The sequence below is a fragment of the Colobus angolensis genome, unplaced genomic scaffold, assembly GCF_000951035.1.
Source record: "Colobus angolensis palliatus isolate OR3802 unplaced genomic scaffold, Cang.pa_1.0 Scaffold81, whole genome shotgun sequence".
Lineage (NCBI taxonomy): Eukaryota > Metazoa > Chordata > Mammalia > Primates > Cercopithecidae > Colobus > Colobus angolensis.
This window is the reverse complement of record NW_012121932.1, coordinates 3,062,381-3,085,295: the sequence shown is the minus strand read 5'-3', so window position 1 is coordinate 3,085,295 and position 22,915 is coordinate 3,062,381. Positions and strand designations below refer to the sequence as shown.

At 34.7% G+C, this 22,915-nt stretch overlaps 1 protein-coding gene across 1 annotated transcript in view; it reads left to right on the top strand.

Annotated features, from left to right (window-relative positions):
• USH2A (Usher syndrome 2A (autosomal recessive, mild)) overlaps positions 1-22,915 on the top strand; it is an 802,205-nt gene that overhangs the window by 607,311 nt on the left and 171,979 nt on the right. The window contains exons 47-48 of the mRNA XM_011929421.1: positions 6,541-6,739; positions 11,964-12,132. Of these exons, the coding sequence (XP_011784811.1) occupies positions 6,541-6,739; positions 11,964-12,132 (368 nt within the window). The remainder of the gene's footprint in view (positions 1-6,540; positions 6,740-11,963; positions 12,133-22,915) is intronic.

Below are 22,915 nucleotides of genomic sequence, written 5' to 3'. Positions count from 1 at the left end.
TGCTGACGAGTTGATGGGTGCAGCACACCAACATGGCACAAGTATACATATGTAACAAACCTGCAAGTTATGCACATGTACCCTAGAACTTAAAGAATAATAAAAAATAATAAAAAAATTTTAAAAAGTTGGTTTCTTGAAAAGAGAAACAAAGTGGACAAACCTTTAGCTAGATTAAATAAGAAAAAGACAGAAGTCCCCCCCAAAAAAAAAAATCAGAAGCAAAAAATGAGATATAACAGCTGAGAGCTCAGAAATACAACAAATCATTAGAAAGTATTATAAACAACTGCATATACACACACACACACACACACGCATATATATATATATATATATACATATTCTAGAATAAACGGATTAATTAATTCCTGGACAAATACAATGTACCAAGATTGAACCATGAAGAAATAGAGGAACTCAATGAACCAGTAATGAGTAATGAGATTAAAGCCATAATAAAAATTCTCCCATCAGAGGAAAGCTCAGAACATGATGACTTCACTGATGAATTCTATCAAATATTTAAAGAAGAATTAATATTAATTTTATTCAAACTATTCAAAAAAAAACGGGGGGGAAGGAATACTTTCAAACCCATTCTATATGATGCCCTGATATCAAAACCAGACAAGGACACAACAAAAAAAAGAAAACTATAGTCTGATTTCACTGATGAGCATAGATGCAGAAATCCTCAACATGATACTAGCAAATAGAATTCAACATCACATTAAAAAATTATTTATTATGATCAAGTGGGATTCATTCCAGGTATAAGGATGGTTCATAATATGCAACTCAATAAACATGATACATCACATGAACAGAACCAAGTACAATGACCATATGATCATTTCAATAGATGCTGAAAAAGCATTTGATAAAATTCAGCATGGCTTTATTACAAAATCCCTCAAAAAACTGGATATAGAAGGTGCATACCTCAAAATAAAAGCCATATATGACAAACCCATGGCTAACACTGTACTGAACTGGGAAAAAATGAAAGCCTTTCCTCTAAGAACTGCAACAAGACAAGGATGCCCACTTCCACTTTTACTTAACACAATACTGGAAATCCTGGTGAGGCAATTAGTCAAGAGAAGAAATAGAGGGCATCCAAATTGGAAAGGGATAAGTCAAATTAGCCTTGTTCTCAGATGACATCCTCTTATAATTAGAAAACCTAAAGACTCCACCAAAAAAACCTGTTAGAACGGATGAACAAATTTAGTAAATTTGCAGAATACAAAGTCAACATACAAAAATCAGCGGTTATATATACCAACAGCAAGCAATCTGAAAAGAAATCAAGAAAGCAGTCCCATTAACAATAGCTACAAAGAATGTAAAATACCTAGGAATCAATTTAACTAAAGGAGTCAAATATCTGTACAAGTAAAACTATAAAATACTGATGAAAGAAATTGAATAAGATACAAATAAATGGAAAGCTATTCCATGCTCTTGGATTAGAAGAATTAATATTGTTAAAATGACAATCTTACCCAAAGTTATCTACAGATTCAATGTAATACCTATCAAAAGACCAATTACATTCTTCACAGAAATAGAAAAATATTTCTAAAATGTATCTGGAACCACAAAACACCAAGAATAGCTGAAGCAATCTGAGTGAAAAAAGACGAAGCTGGAGGCATTGCACTACCTTACTCCAAAATATGGCACAAACCTAAAGAAATGAAATCAGCATGATATTGGCATAAAAGCACACACATAAACCGGTTGAATAGAACAGAGAACCTAGATATAAATCCCTGCATTTACAGACAACTCATTTTTAACAAAGGCACCAAGAACTTGCCATGAGGAGACAGTCTTTTTAATAAATGGTGTTGGGAAAACTAGATATCCATAAGCGGAAGAATGAAACTAGACCTCTATCTCTTACCACATTCAAGAATCAACTCAAAATGGATTAAAGACGTAAGTCTAAGACTTGAAACTCTAAAACTAATAGAAGAAAACATTGGGGAGATACTCCCAGACATGACCTAGGCAAAGACATTTGTGTAAGATCTCAAAAACACTGGCAAGAGAAGCAAAAACAGAAAAGTGGGATTACATCAAGCTAAAATGCTTCTGCACAATAAAGGAAACAATCAACAAAGTGAATAGACATGCCATAGGATGGGAGAAAATACTTGCAAACTATCTATCTGGCAATGAATTAATAACTGGGATATATAAATAGCTTAAACAACTCAATAGCAAAAATAACCAAAACATCTGATTAAAAATCGGCAGAAGATCTGAATAGGCATTTCTATTGCCTATTGCCTATTCAGAAGACATACAAATGGCCAACAGGTATATGAAAAAAATGTTCAACATCACTAATCATCAGAGAATTGCAACTCAAAACCATGACGATTATGTCACCCCAGATAAAATGGCTTTGATAAAATAAAAAAGCAGGAAACAATGGATGCTGGTGAAGATGTGGAGAAAGGGGAACTCTATCTACACTGTCGGTGGGAATGTAAATTTGTACAGCCACTATAGAATATTGTATGGGGATTCCTCATGAAACTAAAAATAGAACTACTGTATAATGCAGCAATTCACTACTGGGTGTATATCCAAAAGAAAGGAAACAATATATTGAAAAGACACCTGTACTCTCATGTTTATTGCAGTGCTATTCACAATAACCAAAATATGAAATCAACCTAAGTGCCCACCATGAATGACTGGATAAAGAAAGTGTGGTACATATACACAATGGACTCTTATTCAGCCATAAAAAAAGACTAAACTCCTATTATTTACAGCAACGTGGATGGAACTGGAGGTCATTATGTTAAGTGAAATAAGTCAGGCATGGAAAGACAAACATTGCATGTTCTCTTTCATATGTGGGAGATAAAAAGGTGAATCTTATGAAGATAAAGAGTAGACTGGTGATTACTGGAAGCCTGAAAGTGTCGTGGGGAGAGGGGGATGAAGAATAGATTAATTAATGGATATAAATTTACAGTTTCAATGAAGAGATAAGACCTAGTATTTGATAGATCAGTAAGGTGATTTATAGTTTACAATATATTTTACATATTTCACAATAGCTAGAAAGGAATATTTTAAATGTTGTTAGCATAAAGAAAAGACAAATATTTAAGGTGATGGATATGCCAATTACATTGATTTGCTCTTTACAAATTATATGAATGTATTAAATTCTCACATGTACCCTGAAATATGTACATCTATTATGTGTTAATTAAAAAATATTTTTTTTAACTCCAGGCTTCCCCAAGATTGTAATCCACCTGTAATTTAACTGACTGCTAGTACAGCCTGTTACTTTCAGAGGACGATAATTCAAGCTAGAGACTTTCAATGTATAATGCACAATGTTGTGTGTATGTGGTGTGTGTGTGTGTGTCTGTGTGTGTGTGTGTGTGTGTGTATGAAGGAACAAGAAAATATGAGAAAATGTAACCCAAAGATTTGAGAGAGAAAAAATTGTGTGTAGACATGGTGGCTTATATCAGAAGTTATATTAAGGTATTTTAAATTTCAGTCCCTATTGCTTTAAAATCTAAGAAAATGATAACAGCTATTTCATGAGCAAATTTACCAAAAACACATTCATTCAAATATTTGCAATCTGTTTATATGTTTATGCATGAGTGCCCAAAAATATCTTCAGCTCTTTTTCTCCAATATTTAATATTTACTCCTGGGATTGAAGAATGTTCCTTCTATTTTACTCTTAAACATCAAAGCAATGAAACTATTAATCCTGCTAATAATGATGCATATTTCTCAAAGATGCCTTTCATTTTCAGATCAGCAACCAAAGGAATTTTCATTTTCTCTCCAGTTGTCTCTAATGAGAGATGTACAGATGTTAAACCCACTACTCTTCTTAATCATTTTCCTTCGTGTACTTGATTAAATCCTCAAAAGCAAACTGTTCATGTTCTCACTGAAAATATAGGCAGTCTCACTGAACAGTTATGCTGCACAAGAAAGAGAAGTTATAATGACATGGAATGTGCTCTACATGGTATTTTCTAGACTTTACTAGTTCATGAGCTTTTGTGGATAAGTCAAACTCTTGAATGTCACTTAAATGTAATCTTTTCTGTAGTTGATTATGCAGAGAATGCAGAAGAGGTATCTGCAGAATGTGGAATTAATTTTGAAAGTTGGATAAAGACTTTAGAATAATAGATGTGGCTATACAAGTCACCTATGAAACTATTCTCTCATAGGTGACATTAATTTCTATCTACAGATTTTTATTACTGAATGTGTTATGTTTGTACCCCTACGAAACTGAAATAATAATTTTCCTTTTTTTAACCGTCTATTAAAGTGTTGAGGTTTATCTTGACTGCTGCTTTTTAACATAAATGTTTGGGCTTAACTGAATTCCTAATATGTGATGTCACTTGGAATTCTGATAGGGTCCAGTTATTTGGCCTGCAAAGACATATTTTGCCTTAAAATGAAAGGTATAGTTGAAATGTTATTTTACACAATAGCAAGAAAGCATCCAACATAAGTTGTGAGATTTTCATTGTTTAACTTTTGAAATAGAAGGACAAAGTTCATATGTGCTTGTTTTATTCCAAAGTATATATGAGAATGCTAATGCTTTATATGTAAAATGTACCCTATCGATATTTGTGATCAGTTAATTTTTATGGCTAGAAATTCTAGAATAATAATAAAAAAAACTAATCTTGAATGTCAGAGTTTCACCCATTTTTCTGAAAACAATGAGAATAAAAAATCATTATAATATTTATATTTACCTTGTGTTTCACAAAAAGGTTTTCTTTGCTGTGCTACACTGCAAGAATATGTCATGTTCAAATCTCTGGGGCTTAATTAAAAACTTTAACTACTGTCTTCTTATAGAGATTATTAAGCAAATACTAAAGATAGCATAGATGTGTGGTCTAGGAAGTATTTTTCTGGCAAGTAGACTTAAGTGCAGAATTTAAGTTCTATAGTATTAACCTAAGGCTAAATCATTTTATTCAGGGTTGTCTCCTCTCTGAACAGCTTTATGTTATGACATCATTTGCTACAGCAAATGAAATATTAATAGATCATTGAAAATGCAGTAAAATTTTGATCAGATGTTATACCTTCATTGTATACCAAACCCTGCCTCTCATAAAAACTTTCTACTTGGGTTTAAATTGAAATTATCACTCAATTTTTTTAAAATCAAACACTTTCTTTAAGAACATGATAATGTAACCATATTTCTTATGGGAATCTTTAAGTTCTATATTTTTGACCAAAAAAACATGTCTGACCATGTTAGTTAAAGAGTTATTGAAAAAAAAAAGAATCTATTTAGGTGAGTAAAAAAATTAAGCAAAGTATATTTTAAATGAGTTAGTGACTATAAAATTTCTCAGTGTGGGCATTTATTTTGGCTACAAGTAACAAAATACCTGACAAAAGAGGCTTAAGTAAATAGCTCTAGATATATAGTTGACTCTTGAATGATGCCGGGGTTAGGACTGCTGATCCCCACCAGTCAAAAATCTGCATATAACTTTTGACTGTCCCAAAATTTAACTACCAATAGCCTACTGTTGACCAGAAGCCTTACTGATACCATAAAACACTGATTAAAACATAGTTTGTATATATATTTATACTATATTCCTATCATAAGTAAGCTAAAGAAAGGAAAATGTCATTAAGAAAATCATAAGGAAGAGAAAATATATTTACTATTAATTAAGTGGAAGTGGATCATCATAAAAGTCTTCATCCTCATTATCATTATATTGAGTAAGCTAAGTAGGAGAAGAAAGAGGAAGGGTTGGCCTTGCTATCTCATAGGTGGGAGAGGTGGAAGAAAATCTACCTGTAAGTGGATTTGCACAGTTCAAATTTATTTTGTTCAAGAGTCCGCTGTGGATAGTTGTTGGCATTGGTTCAGCAATGCCAAATATAATGGCGGCATCTTTGTGATTCTTGTGGCCTTTTTCAAATAACTGAAAGATAATTGCTGAAGTTGTAGACATCGTGTTTAGCAGAAAGAAAGAGGAAAGGAGAAGGTGGCAGCTGTTTCAAGAAAGCTAAAATTTCGTAGGAACCTCCATAGGAATCCCATCATGTGTTCCTGTGGCATCTTTGAGCAGTTATGGTTCACATCACAACTCTTAGGTAAGGCAAGGCAAAGGAGAAGCTGGTTAGAAGTAGGCATTAAGTTGCCACATGTTCTAATTATCACCTCATTTACCAAGTCACGTATGTCTTATCTTTGCTTACCAAATAAAATGCTCTGATTTTCCTGATTAGCCATAGTGATATTTGCTTCTTGTCTTTGAAACTTAAAGTGATAAACCACCTCATGCCATGTGTTATTCTTCCAAAAGCTAACATAATTTTGATTTGAAAATATATTATATGATTTCATATATAAACATATATAATTATATATATAAGTATCTATTGCTGCCACGTTTTACTTAAGACTGATGGCATCAATGTTAAGCAGTGTCTTTTCAGAAGTATTGATTATTCTACCTGTTGCAGATCTCTTCAAATTGATTGGATGTCTCCACGGAAGCCGAATGGCATCATTCTTGGATATGATCTCCTATGGAAAACATGGTATCCATGCCCTAAAACTCAGAAGTTAGTGCAGGACCAGAGTGATGAGCTCTGCAAGGCAGTGAGGTGTCAAAAACCTGAATATATCTGTGGACACATTTGCTATTCTCCTGAAGCTAAGGTAAGTCTTTTCAAACTAATCAGTGAACCATGTTTTTCTCACTCAAGACTCCAAGTGAGATTATTAGCTTCTCACACCATGGTGTATTATGATCAATATTTCCACTACCCTATGAAGAAGACTCCAAGGAAAAGAAAGGATGCTTACAAAAATTGTTATCACCCCCATGAGCACTTTTAGCCTTCACATTTTTTATTATCTTCACAAGAAATAAAAACTTATTACAATAGGGTACATCCCAAATTTGTATTTGATTGAGTGACTTAAAATTTTCTTTACAACAGATGTTTTCAGCTACAAATATGTGTTTGTTTATGTGGCACTGATGAGTAACTGTGAGGAGGACATTTTATGATTTGTCAGAAATATTTTCACATTATAGCCATTTGCAGATTAATGTTCATATTAGATGCTGTTTAGAAATCAGATCAATAATACAGCCAGACAGAGGAGTTTGTAAATGACTTTTATTGACAAACAACACAAAATTCTTAGTTTGAAGGTAGAATTTTATATAATGAAATAATATCCTTATTTATCAACAACAGTATCACACATTCAATGGCTAAAGCTACTACTAAATGTATAAGATTTACGGCAAAAGAACACAGTAATTAAGAAAGTGAGTTACTGAAGCAATATGGATCAAAATACAAATTATTATGGCTGACACAATTTTAGCAGTAGTTATCATCTAAGAAATGCATAAAGCCAGCACTTAATAACTATGCATTTTTTGATACTTACACTCTAAAATTATCATTATGCCTAAGTTTGACATCATTTTATGCCATTAAGTGTGCACATATTTAAATACACACATCTGATGGACATATTTGTATGAAATTAAATTTGGGATTTCTGAGAAGAAAAATACTAAAATAAATTTGCCCATTAAACATATCCTTCATTTAAAAAAAACTTGGGAAAATGTTGGCAAAATACAGAATTCACTTCTCAATTTTTTTCTTTGCTTTTATTATTTTAATATTTATTATCCGTTAAGAAGTGGACAAAGAGAGAATAGTTTATAGGCATATAAATGAATGACTTAAAGTTTGTGGAGTGCAGAAAACAATGTGTTTCATCAAAGTAAAAACTGATTCTGGCCAGAAACTGTCACAGTAGTTTAGGCTTGTATAATGGATTTGATAAGTTTCAACCCTGTAACTTTAGTGGTAAAATCAAAGCTAAGTAAAGTAAAACTAGTAAAGATAATGTTTCAATTCAAGTTTATTGTAACAGATCAAAAGGTAGATGTTCTTAAAATGTCCATATTAAATTAAAATATACCTGTGATAGGGTGAAGAAAAAGTAATAGGATGAAGAAAAATATTAATAAAGTATTAACAAAATAATATTTACCTATGTTTAGGCTAAATTATTCATAAAATTACTTCTACCTTTCTTTATGCTGTGATTTCAGAAATTGCTTTTTGTAACTTTTGAAAAAATTTAACGAAGCTTTCTACCAAATAAGTGACTGGTTGGTGTAACATTCCTAAATTCAATGAATGGCAAAGAACTGGTTAGTTTAATTTTAAATCAATTTAAAAATGATTAAGACAAATCTACTCTACAAAAAAAAAAGTCATACAGGTCACCTTTTATAGAAAATAAATGTAAATTGAAGAATAGGGAAACAAAAGTTAGCCTTTAGAAAACAGGTGTGTGCCAATCTAACCTCGTAGTCTTGAAAAGAAACATCACATTTCGTTATTCTTATAATGTAATGCAAATGTCACACATTATTACAATAAAACGAGACACACTATTTAGTGATGCCTTAAATAAAGTCTTATTTTTATTGTTGGGATTAAAGAGGCAACACAGGTATTGCAGTAAAAGAGAATAAAGGATGTCAGTTAAATTTCAAGAAAAAATTGTGAATTTCAGTTTGGGGCTATGTACTAATATACATTTCCTAGCATGAAAGATTGAAGAGAAGTAGAAAAGAGACTTTTATTGAAGGTTTAAAGGTTTTTTGGCTAAATCACTGTAAACATCAATGTTTCCCAAAATACTTAAACAAGCCTTACCATAAAATTACAGCCATGGTTTGCAAATCCCAGTTGACATAAGACTTGGGGGGATTGTTAAAACCTAGGATCTCATAGCTCTAGTCCCAGAGATTCTAATTCAGTAGGTTTAGATTTGGCTTTGAAAATTTGCATTTCTAACATGTTCCCAGGTGAATTAGTACGTTTTCACAGTGCTACAAAGAATTACCTGAGACTGGGTAATTTATGAAGATAAGAGGTTTGACTCACAGTTCTGCAGACTTAACAGGAAGCATGACTGGGAGGCCTCAGGAAACTTTTAATCATGGCGGAAGGTGAAGGAGAGGCAAGGACCTTCTTCATGTGATGGCAGGAAGGAGAGAGAGAGAAGGGGAGACCTGCCACACAGTTTTAAACCATCAGATCTCGTGAGAACTCACTCACCTTTAGACCTACAATAAACGTCTCTTTCCTACTTCTCTCCAGTCTTTCATGCTAGGAAATATATGTTAATACCTAGCCCCAAATGAAATTCACAATTTTGTTTAATTTAATTGACTTCCTCTATTGTCTTTCACTGCAACATTTGTGTTGCCTCTTTAATCCCAACAATAAAAAGATTTTGTTTAAGGCATTATTAAAATTTTATATAATAAAAAATGTATATATTTTAAATACATATATATGGTATATTTATATGTATTAAACATATATTTAAATATATTTATTTTATTATGAAATTTTATATAATAGAAGATATATATCTTATATATATCAAAACTGAAATACATCATATATATCGAAACCTATATATATTATATATATCGACAATTCAAAAACTGAATTTGATTAGGAAATTTTCTGTTTATGGATAGAACTCCTAAGAGAAATAATCATTTGAAAAAGTCTTCTTTGGGACCCATCAATGATTTGAACTGGGGTGGCTTAGAAGAAAGGCGTGTGTTTTACTTGGCTGAAGGAGCCCAAGAAAGCATTGATAATGAAAAGATTATCAACATATATACAAGATATATATCTTATGTCTTTTATTATAAGATATGTAAAAAATAAAGGTATGATATACATATGCATATGTATGCATATAAGATATAAGATATACATATCTTATATCTTTTACTTTATTATATAAAATTAAAATTTTAAATAATAAAATTTTATATAAAAGATATTTATGTATCTTTTATTATATAATAAAAATTTTTATAATTTTAAAAAAGAATTTTATATATAAAAATTATTTTTATTTTTATAATTTAATTTAAAAGAGACACAGTGAACAGCATGGGGAACAGTCCTTATGATCCGATCACCTCCCACCAGACCCCTTCCCGACACATGGGGATTACAATTCAATGTGAGATTTGGGTGGGGACACAGAGCCAAACCACGTGACTAAGTGATGCATCTGCAGCTGGTCCAGGAATCATACTTTCTGAGAATCACTGGATTAGAAACATGCTTTTTGAAATCAGCAAGCAAGGAGGAGGCTGCTTATTTGAAAATTAACCGCACACAAGTAAGCTATTGAAATTTTCATTTATGTTGTCTGAGACAACTCGAAAATTGAATTCAATTAGGAAATTTTCTGTTTATGGAGAGAACTCCTAAGAGAAATAATCACTTGAAAAAGTCTCCTTTGGGACCCATCAATGATCTGAACCAGGGTGGCTTAGAAGAAAAGCATGCGTTTTACTTGGCTGAAGGAGCCCAAGAAAGCATTGATAATGAAAACATAGAAGTGAACCAATTCCAATGGCCCATCAGTAAGTAAATGTTTGAGGAATAATTTCAAAAGAAGGTGATAAGTACTGGATAAACTTGCTGAAATATTGGATGTGTTTTTGTCCAGAAACTAACTCTATGTGAATAGGACTTTAATAAATGTTTTAAGATCAAAAAACAAATGGCAAGATTTTAGGCCACCGTCATAATACAAGAAGGAAGTGTGTGCTGTTTTACCTTTATCATCATTCACACATCCCAAATAAAACCTAGAGAATATTCCTTGCTCTTAAAACGGGACATGATTTTGAAATTTGCTTTTCACACAGAAGATTTTGAAATTTACTTTTCACACAGAATATGGCAGCAAAGAGAGCTGTCACTTAATTTATCCTTGCAATTAGAAAAATTTTGAATCCTTATTGCTAGTAACTAAACCGAAAGAAAGAAATTCATTACAGTTGAGTTAGCAAGGCTGCCTGAGGACCACAGTGGTAGACTTTGAATTTAAGAGCTGAATGTCTTTGCTTTTAGATAATTTTTAGAAAATGAATGAAATACTAGACTAGTGGCTTTGTTGAAGACTTAGAGCTTCTACATTCTACTGTTCTTTGTTGAATTGGTTCAAATGTTGGTGCACTTTGAAGGTAGCAATGAGAAAAAAGAAAAGTGGGAGACGCCTCATAGTGGTTGCTTTTGCCTACCACAGGAAATGTCTAGCCAATTAATGTAACTTATGTCAAGTATGGGTTTTGATGCTATGTTTTAGCAACTATTCATTGTTTGATTTGTGGTATATACAGTGTGTCAGTCTCTCAGACCTCAAGTGAGTATGCAAATAATTATTTGATTGTTCAAGCACATAATTTTTTTTCACAGTTCCTAAAGAAAACAGAGTTAAAGGGGCTTTTCAAAATTAATTTCCATATAGATATCCTTTTTTAAAGGTAGTGGCTTATGAGATATGTATATATACACATATACATGTAAATATTGGACTCTGTTGTGATTGCCTTGTCTGAAGATTGGGTTCATGAATAAGTGATCATAAAAATTACAAGAAAAAACACAATTTATTTTGAAAAAGGATCAATAAGAGACAATATCCATGGATGTGGTGTTTTTAAAATTAAACAATCATTTAAAAATATATATATATATAAATAAGAAGGAAATTGTTTATTTACAATTCTGAACATCTTTACCTCAGAAACACTGACATTCAAAAGAAAATTCATATTTAGAGTATTGTAACAGAGCACAAAACATGGTTGAAGACTTCAAAAAAACTACATTCTATCAAATAACAGTTAAAAAATTTGAACGATCCTCGAAAATACATTTTTAAACCAATGAAATATCAGTAATATGGTCTCAGATCTTCTATGCCTTATAAGAAAATAATTATGTTACATGAGATAGAGTGACATAATACTGTTAACTAAACTGATATTTCTTTAAAACTGATTTCAAACTTTCAGGTTTGTTGTAACGGAGTGCTCTATAACCCCAAGCCTGGACACCGCTGTTGTGAAGAAAAGTATATCCCATTTGTTCTGAATTCTACTGGAGTTTGTTGTGGTGGCCGAATACAGGAGGCACAACCAAACCATCGGTGCTGCTCTGGGTATTATGCTAGAATTCTACCAGGTGAGGATTATTTCCAGGTGTACTCAAAAACTTTGGGAACCTGAAAACATAAACACGTTGTTCATGTCAGTGAAATATTTCAAACACCTCCCCCTCAACAAAGATTGAACCACAAACACATAGCCGATAACCTGCTCTAAATATTATTTCTCCCTTCTGCCTTGTTAAAATATAAGCAAGGCTAAATTTTAGAAAACAAGAGAACAGAAGGAATTTACAATACCTACTACATAAAGAAATAAATCTGGAGATCTGGTTAACTCCTTTTATCTTGTGGTTTTTTTTTAATTAACATGACTATATATTTTCACTATTAAATCTGTGAATTGCTGACTGTTCCACTCCATGAAGCTGTTCTCCACTTCCTCCATTTCTAATCTGAACTACTCATGCATTGTTCCTGGAGAGATTGTAACTGCAAATTTCATTTGTCTAAGAATTCTAGACCACTGGCAGTATTCTCTTGTCATTATAAGTCAGGCAAGGGAAGGAAGAATGCTGCAAAGGGTGGCAAAGTGGATTTTTTTTCTTCCTCCCTTTTTAGTATTAGCCAACTTAGCTAACCATTTTGCTCCAAATTTCAACTACATAAAGAAATGCCTAGTGAATGGGATTGATGGGAATGATGCTAATAACAACTGGCATTTTTAAAGTACCAAGTCTCTCGCAGGCTCTGTATTAAAGGCTTTACATAGGGATATGTTATGGAATCTTCACAACTCTAGGAAATTGGTATTTTCTCTGCAGTTTACAAGTAAGGAAACTATTTTAGAGAGGATCAATAACATATCCAGATTCACAGAAGTGAATAGAAGTGAAAGAACTAAAATGTGAATATAGGTATGTCTTTTCTAAATCTATGCTCTTTTGAGTACTTTACTGACTCTTTAACCAAAAAGTATCACCATGTGTTGACAATTTTTTAAAAAGCACTATTTAAGACTTCTAAACTTCTTCATTACTACCACTGTCGATTACAATTTATCCTGCAAAAGTAATTGAGAATACAAAAGTAAATGAGAATACAAATTTTTTCCTACTACTTCAGTTTGATACTGATATCTTCTTTAAAGAACAAGAAATGGATATAGGAGAAAGACAAGAAAGCTAAGTTTATTGGAGGCTGTAGGAAAGCTGAATGCTTTGAGATATCTAGTTTAGGGTGAAATTTATGCCCAACATCTGGTTCATGTACCTTATGTTTAGTATAACTATATCCATCCAAGGCCATGTGAAATGAGACACTGTCTAACCCAGTGTCTTTTTTGCAAAATACCAGAGCAAATATAGAAGGTGTGTCATCACCCAATGGGTTCATCTTGCCCATTGCACAGATAGAGCCAATTTACCAAAACAGTGGTACTACAATAGAGAAAGAGCTTAATAAATGCAGAGCCAGCTAAGCGGGATAGGAGCTCTTACTCAAAACAGTCTCCCAGAAAATTCAAAACCTAGGGTTTGTCTGGGCACAGTGGCTTATTTACACCTGTAATTCTAGCACTTCAGGAGGCCGAGGCGGGTAATCACCTGAAGTCGGGAGATCAAGATCAGCCTGGCCAACATGGCAAAACCCCCTCTCTTGTAAAAAAAATACAAAAAAATTAGCTGGGCCTGGTGGCAGGTGCCTGTAATCCCAGCTACTCTGGAGGCTGAGGCAGGAGAATCACTTGAATCTGGGATGCAGAGGTTGCATTGTGCCAATGCACTCCAGCCTGGGCAACAGAGTAAGACTATGTCTAAAAAATAAAGAAAGAAAGAAAGAAACCCTAGAGTTCTTTAGTTTTTTTTTTTTTTTTTTTTTTTTTTTTTTTTTTTTGCTTTTTGTTTGTTTTGAGGTGGAGTTTCACTCTTGTTGCCCAGGCCGGAGTGCAATTGTGTCCGGATTTGGTGGGTTCTTGGTCTCACTGACTTCAAGAATGAAACCGCGGACCCTCGCGGTGTTACAGCTAGGTGACTCATCTGGAGTTTTTCCTTCCTCCCATGCGGAGTTGTTTGTTCCTCCCGTCCGGAGTTGTCCATTCCTCTGGGTGGGTTTGCGGTGTCGCTGACCTGAGGAGTGAAGCTGCAGACCTTGGCGGTGAGTGTTACAGCTCATAAAGGCCGTGCGGACCAAAAGAGTGAGCAGCAGCAAGATTTATTGCGAAGACTGAAAGAACAAAGCTTCCGCAGTGTGGAAAAGGCCTGGGTGCTAAGCCCCTCACTGCCCGGGGCTGGCAGTGCCAGCCGCCTCTCATAGTGCCGCCCGCCGAGCCCGCGCCCGCCGGAAACGCACGCTGGCCGGTGAGCACCGTGCGCAGCCCGGGTTCCCGCCCGCACCTCTCCCTCCAAACCTCCCCGCAAGCAGAGGGAGCCAGCTTAGGCCTCGGCCAGCGCAGAATGGGGCTCCCACAGTGCAGTGGCGGGCTGAAGGGCTCCTCAAGGCCTCCAGAGTGGACGCTGAGGCTGAGGAGGCGCCGAGAATGAGGGCTGCTGCCACGTTGTCACCTCTCACGATGACTTGATCTCCGGCTCTCTGCAACCTCTGCCTCCCAGGTTCAAGCGATTCTCCTGCCTCAGCCTCCTGAGTAGCTGGGATTATAGGCATGTGCCACCACACCTAATTTTGTGTTTTTAATGGAGACAGGCATTCTCCATGTTGGTCAGGGTGGTTTCGAACTCCTAACTTCAGATGATCCGCCTGCTTTGGCCTGCTAAAAGTGCTGGGATTACAGGCGTGAGCCACCACGCCTGGCCCAACCTAGGGTTTTTTTTAGGATAGTGCAGTAGGCATAGGGCTAGGGAATGGGGGATGTTTATTGGTAGGGGATAAAATTATAGGGAGTCAGAGCTGTCTCCTCACCCTTAGTCAGTTCCTGGATGGGGACTACAGGATCAGATGAGCCAGTTTACTGCTCTGGGTGATGCTAGCTGGTCCATCAGAATAAAGAGTAAAAAGTACCTTGAACACTAATCTTAGGTTTTACAATAGTGACGTTATCTATGGAAGCAGTTGGGAAGGTTAGGAATCGTGTGGCCTCTGGTGGCATGAACACCTGAGCCCTAGTTCCTTGTGGGCTAATTTGTTAATTTTACAAAGGTGCTCTGCCCCCCAAGCAAGGAGCAAGTTTGTTTCAGGAAAGGACTGTCATCATTGTTTGGAAGTTTAACTGTAAACTAAACACCTCCCATAGTTATCTTGGCCTATGCCGAGGAATGGACAAGGGTAGCTTGGAGACTAGAAGCAAGATGGAATTGGTTAGGGCAAATTTCTTTCACTGTCATAATTTTCCAGTGTCAGAATTTTCTTACTGTCATAGTTTTTGCAAAGGTGGTTTCAGGTGTCCTGATTAAATACTGCTCAAGTTTACTCAAGGCAGAGAACCTTCACTCATTATTTTTCCTTACAATTCATAGAAAAAAAAAACATACTTTTTTTTATAGCAGTGCTGTTATTTCTCTATCAAAAATATTTCAAACTTGAATAAGTTATAGTAAACCAGATTTTCCAAGTTAGAAAAAGTAAAAATGTGTATGGAAATAAGAGTTTTGTAGAAAACTGTTAAACTTCTTCATACTACAGCTCACAATGTCAACAATAGATCAAATACTGTTAAATGCTTTACTTTCTCAAAATAAGTTGCATTTGGGGAGTTTTCATGTATGGTTCATATCTGCCCTTGCTTACAAATAATTGCTATGAAATTATAATTACAGTGATGAGATGCACATTTTGTGTTGTTCAATTCCTACCATTCTTCACACCAGTAGACCAACTTGATCGTGGAACTAAATAATAGTGTTTTCATTTCCACATCACATTAAAGTTTTTGATGTTATGATTTGCAACCAACTATTCAAAGTCTGCAAAATATCCTCTGTCCCTTAAAGCTAATGAAAAATACTTATTTACATCTATCACTACTACTAACTCAGGACACTTGCCTGTGACTTTCTCAATGCTAACACAAGTAGTCAGATTTTGAACTGACAGCGCAATCTACTTTTGTTAGGTTTCAAAATAAAATTTAACATTTTGGCTGGGCGCGGTGGCTCAAGCCTGTAATCCCAGCACTTTGGGAGGCCGAGACGGGTGGATCACGAGGTCAGGAGATCGAGACCATCCTGGCTAACACCGTGAAACCCCGTCTCTACTAAAAAATACAAAAAACTAGCCGGGCGAGGTGGCGGGCGCCTGTAGTCCCAGCTACTCGGGAGGCTGAGGCAGGAGAATGGCGTAAACCTGGGAGGCGGAGCTTGCAGTGAGCTGAGATCCGGCCACTGCACTCCAGCCTGGGCGATAGAGCGAGACTCCATCTCAAAAAAAAAAAAAAAAAAAATTAACATTTTTCTCAAAAATGAAATAACTCGTGGAAGCTCAGAAGTTGTCATTGATATTATATAAGCCTTTTAATAATTATTTTTAGACCAAGGGTTTTAAAAATATTTATTGTCTGTATCTATAAATACATGTTTCCGAACACCTAAAGCATTTTAATATTTACCAAACCATTGAGCATGCCCCAAATTTTGATTCTTTTTTAAGTAGTTCATTTTTCATAGTATTACAATGCCTACCCTGGTGAAGAGAAAAGGAAAAAAGCAATCTCATGAAATAATCAAAGAGTGTTTTGCTCCAATCATTAATCTCACTGCACCTAAATGAAGAGATTGTTTTGTGACCTCTGTCCTCAGCCTCGTGGTCTTTGTTAACTAGTTTAACACTGGTTACATTGAGGGGAAAAAAGCACAATGGTCCCAAATCCTGTTGCATGTAAATGTGATTTAAATCTGGTCACTAGTCTGCCAGTTCAAGACCAAGATGGGTATAGGCATTTTGATATTTATAGATTAGTCTGAAATATTGATAAATATGTGCTTTATTTTTTTTCTCACGACTTTCTTCCATAACACCCCATAACAAAGAGCAGAAGAGAAAAGAATGCTCATTTCTCTCCCTTTTTTATAAACATGCTAATGACCTCAAGTAAATGTTAATGTGGGTCATTCTTTGATAAGAATAACAGTTAACTGTTACACTGCATGGTAGTTTTTAGAGAGAAAACATTTTCCAGTCTGGCCTGAAATAGATTCATTTTGAGAGGTTAATGAGAAGGTGACTGATCCTTGTATCTTATGTCTAATAGCCCTTTTTTGAGGAAAAGAAATTAGTTTTATTTCTCATTGATATAATCCACATCTTTTTTTTTTTTTTTGAAGTCTTTTCTTCTGTCAGTAACTGAATAAGATTCTGAGGGATTCAGAAAAATATGACTAAAATATCTAAACCAGTTAACATTTGTTATGCTCAAAAGAGGCTTTTCAAAAAAGTGTTGGCTTTGCCCATGTGGATGTGTACACTATGTTTCCTCTAAGATCACCATTGTCCTAAGTGGTGTTTAATTACCTGATGTTGCCCTGTACTATGGGATACATTATCTTAAAGTTTACCAAAGAGGGACATTATGTTCTCTGAATATGAAGACAAAAAATATGGCAACTGCATTTGAGACCAAGCAGAGTTATTTTACCTAGAGGAACATAACAAATACAGTAATTTTACTGTTTACAATAAGCTCATGGCTCCTTCATTGGTCTCTGATAGCATCATCATGGAAACTTTTACTAAATTCCCTTTTACTTAGAGATACCATATTATAGGATCCTTTCAAAGATAATTGACTAAGCCAAGTGTCTCCTGAATTCTAGAAATTCGTATTTTGAGAAAATCCTGAGTATGTCTTGATCCCCTCCTGGATATTTACCCTAGAGAAAAGCAAATTTATGTTCACAGAAAAACCTGCACATGAATGTTTACCGCAGCTGTAGTCATTACTGCCAAAACCTGGAAACAATTCAAATGTCCCTAAGTGAGTAAATGGACAAACTGGAACAAAGGAATACTATGTAGCAATAAAAAAGAACAAAGTATTGATAAGTGCCAAGAAGATATCATGCCCAGTGAAATAAACCAGTCTCAAAAAGCTACGACCTGTGAGACTGCATTTACATGACATACTATACAAGACAAGCCATAGTTTAGGAGATAAAAGTCGACAGTTGCCAAGGGTAATGGATGAGAAGGAAATGTGACTATACAGGGATAGCATGAGGGTGTTCTGGGGGGTGATGAAACTCCTTTGTATCCTGGTGGTGTCTCTTCATTGATATTCATGGAAGTGTGCACCCAAAAAAAGTAAAGGTCCTGAAGAATATTTTTTAAATAAAATATTTTTAAAAGACTGCCTAAGAATTCTATTTCCATTTTACACATGGGAAAAATGGGACATAGAAACATGGCCAAGACACACAGCTAATCGAAACAGGAATTTTCGTGATTAAATTTTAGGGTGAGCTCTTAGAGATGGTGTGTTTTATAGTAACGTGATGACTGTGTATGAGTGACTTAATATATTTTTCTCATATATTGGTAGAACAGAAAGATAGCAAATATATTTCCATTAAAATTACAACGAACATACCTATTTTTAAAAGAAAGAAAGCAAAAGTGTCTTAGTCAGTGATGACTATTTCAAGTAATATTTCATGATCACATTCTTATGAAAGACTAAGTTTTGTGTAGTGTTTCAGTGGTTTGATGCTGAGTAATTAGTGGATAAGATATTGGTTCTGGAGTCAAGCTTCCTGGCTCCACATCCCATTTCTTTCACCTCTTAGTTGTTTGACCTTCATTAAGTAACTTTAGGAATATTAGCGGGATATTAATGTTTCTGATGTCCATTGGGCTGCTGAGTTATAATACCCAAAGCTAACCCAATCTTTTATATCCAAACAGAAAAAACATGTTTAGTAATTGGGGAGCACATGAGTAAAGGGGACTAACAGGCCTCCTTTAAATGGCAAAGTTTCTAATGAATATTTTCAGAGCAAGGACTCAGGGGTGTCCACTTTCATCAGATCATATAAAGGGATAGCCAGTTCTCAAAAGCTAAGATTCAAACATCTAATGACCTTTGAGATCCTATGAAATCAAGGATCCTTGTCGATTCTATGAGGCCAAGCAATTCTCTAAGTTGACCTTTAGCAACTAGCCAGGGAAAGTCATGAAGAGCTTCCAAACTTTGAGGAGAAAAGGACTTTTCATTTTGCAAACTCACAGCCTAGAATTTAAGTCCTAGTAAAAGCACTTTGTGCTGACAAAATTGACATTTAGAGACTTTATGTCGATTGTATGCTACCACTGTTGACAAATACAGGGAATCAGTTTTTCAAGAGTATCTGGAGAGCATGACAGATGATCATTCACATATTGTACAACAGTTGAATCTTATAGAGGAAATTAAATATCACTCAGTTTGTTTCCTATTGCTGCTATCGCTCATTACCAGAAGCTCTGTGGCTTAAAACCACACAAACTTACCTTATACATCTCAATATCAGAAGTTTGAAATGGGTCTCATTGAGCTAAAACCAAGAAGTTAACAAGAGCTGCATTCCCTTCTGGAGGTGAGAACCCATTTTCTTGCCTTTTCCACCTTGCAGAGGCTGCTCACATTCTTTGGCTTGTGGACCCCTTCCATTTTCCAGGCCAACAATGACCAGTTGAACCTTTCTCACATCATATTATTAAAATTAATCACATCAGTTGTTTTGTTTCCTCTTTGCCGTGTAACATAACATAGTCACAGGCTCCAGGGATGAGGATGTGGATGTCTTTGGGAGGCCATGTTGTGCTTACCATAGTAAGGCAATGGTTAAGCAATTGTGAGAATTAAGAAGCCGTTGTTGTAAACTGTTGGGGAGTAACTGTCACAAATGAAACAAAAAAGATACTGTGAGCAGGAGTGCAAGAATATATGAAAAAAATTCTAAGTATAGATCTGCTATAAATTAAGCAGCTGCCTCAGGGAGTGGCAGTAGGATGGTATTAGGGTTGGGAACTATAGGGAAATGGGGGAGTGCAATCTTGTTAATGATACTTAAATCTTGTACAAAGTGATGACACTTAAATCTTGTCCAAAGTGGTACACAAGTCTTTTATCATTTTGATACAGTGAACAGTGAACTACAAGCACTGGTACAGGGAATAATGAGGTATTATACCAACTGAGGTAACTTTCTGGAGGTATGTAGATACAATGGACCAAGTTATTAAATATTGTTCTTTTTAGTAGATTTTGGGCCAGTTTCGAGAAATGCATAACCAGATTGATAGACATCTTTAAGGGGTTAGCATCCTGTATGAATCCCACATCTGAGCAGTTTTTGCCCCAGAGGATCTTGGAGACACATTCAAAGTCAGAGATGTTGATCACAAAGGCATCAGGTAATTAGCTGGTGGCACCACCAAATTATAGACCAGGCATTCTTCTCCTGGGAGCTACAGAAAGAGACTGTCAGGTTCACATTTAATGCTGGTATCTCATTTACAAAGTGGATCTCTTCTCAACAGATGAACTGAAGTGGAATTACTGAACAAAAAATGTGTTGATTCAAGAGAAAGAAAAATTAAGGCAGAATCTGAAAATTATTTGATATGTCTACCACTGAGACAGTTGATTATTCCTAGAAAGGGATAATGGAAAATTAAAAGGGTTTTTCATAGATAATATACCTACCCCCAGTATCAATCTTCTATTTTTACAATTGCATAGAAATTTCTCTCTTTCTATGTCAAGGGCAGTTTTGGATAGATGAGAGCAGGTACTTTCACAGAGAGGTGCTGTTTTGTCAGTTTGTCCTTTTATTTTTTTGATTGTGTCTTTCTAAGATATACTAATAAAGGCAGAGTAAGTGTTCTCCCAGTGTCCCTTACAATATTGAAGGTTGTTTTTGTGTAGACTAGACATAGAGGTGTCCTCAATCTTTGCTTTATCTAATTGCTTAATCCCAAAAGCTATTAATGTGGTCTGAATTTTATTCTTTTTTCTGAGCCAAAGTATCTTCTAAGTGTTTACTAAGCTCTTGTAATTTAGAAGGAAGGGACAATCTACTGTCTTATCTTCAGTTTTATGGGAAGTTGTGATACCTTCTTCACTCATCTTGAGACTAGAGTATTCCGGAAGGTGGTAGTAAAGTGATCTCTGAAGCCACGCATGGATTTATTTTTTCCTTGTTTACAGGACCTTTTTATGGTAAAATATACACAACATAAAATTTATCATTTTAACCATTTTTTAAGCACTGAGTTCAGTGGCATTGAGTACATTCACATTGTGGTACAATCTTTACCACCATCCATCTCTAGAACTCTTTCATCTTCTCAAGCTGAGACTCTGTTTCCATTAAGCACTAACTTTCCACTCCCCATTAGTTTCAACCCATGGAAACCACCATTCTGTTTTTGGTCTCTATGAATTTGACTACTGTAGGTACCTAATATAATAGGAATCATACAATATTTGTCTTTTTGTGTCTTGCTTATTTCACTTAGCACATTTTCAAGGGCCATTCATGTTGTAGTATGTCAGGATTTTATTCCTTTTTAAGGTCAAATAGTGTCTCATTAGATATATGTAACACTTTTGTATTCATTTATTCATCAGTGGACATTTGGGTCATTTCTGCCTAGTGACTATTACGGTTAAAGCTGCCATAAACATTCATGTATAAATGTACAAATTTCTGTTCAATCTCCTGTTTTCAATTCTTTTGAGTTTATACCCAGAAGTGAAATTGCTGGATCATATCGTAATTCTATGTTTAATTTTCTTTTTAAGAACTGCCATACTGTTTTGTGGAACATTTTAACATTTTATATTCCCAACAACAATGCACAAGTGTGTCAATTTCTCCATATTCTTGCTGATGCTTGTTATTTAATGTTTTTTATAACTATCCTAATGAGTATCAAGTGGCATCTCATTGTGGTTTTGATTTGCATTTCCCTACTTATTACTAATATTGAGCATATTTTCATGTGTTTATTGGCTATTTGTATATCTTCTTTGAAAAAAAGGTCTATTAAAGTTATTTGCCCATTTAAAAAATACGGTCTTTGTTTTATGTTTTTGAGTTATAGAAGTTCTTTATACATTCTGGATACTACTTCCTTATCAGATATATAATTTTAATATATTGTCTCATGAGTTGCCTTCTCACTGGCTGATAGTATTCTTCGATGCCAAAAAGTTATTAATATTAATTATGATGAATCCAATTCATCTTTTTTCCTTATTGCTTCTGCTTTCAGTGTCATAGCCAAGAAATCATTGACAGAGCCAATGTCATGAAATTTCCCCTTTACTTTCTTCTAAGAATTTTAAGTTTTAGCTTTTACATCTAGATCTTTGATCCATTTTGAGTTAGTTTTGGTATATAATATAAAGTAAGGGTTCAATATCATTCTTTGGCATGTGGGTATTCAACTTTTCCAACATTAAAAAAAAAAAAAAAAAGGTCCTTTCCCCATTAAAAGGTCTTGGCACCTTTGCTGAAAATCATTTGCCCATATTTACAAGGGTTCATTTTTAGGATCTCTGTTCTATCACATTGGTCTATATGTCTGCCTTTGTGCCAGTAACACACTTTTGATTACTGTAACTTTGTAGTAAGTTTTGAAATCAGAAAGTGTGAGATCTCCAACTTTGTTCTTTTTCAGTGTTGTTTTGACTATTTGGAGTTTTTTGAGATTCCATGTGAATTGTATAATGGCTTCTTCTGTTTCTGCAAAAAGCATTGGGATTTTGATAAGGATCGAATTGATTCTGTAGATCACTCGAGCAGTATTGGCACCTTAACAATATTAAGGCTTCCAATCCATAAACATGGGATGTTCTTCCATTTGGTTGTCTTCTTTAATTTCTTTAAACAACATTTTGTGGTATTTCAGTCTTTCACTTTCTTG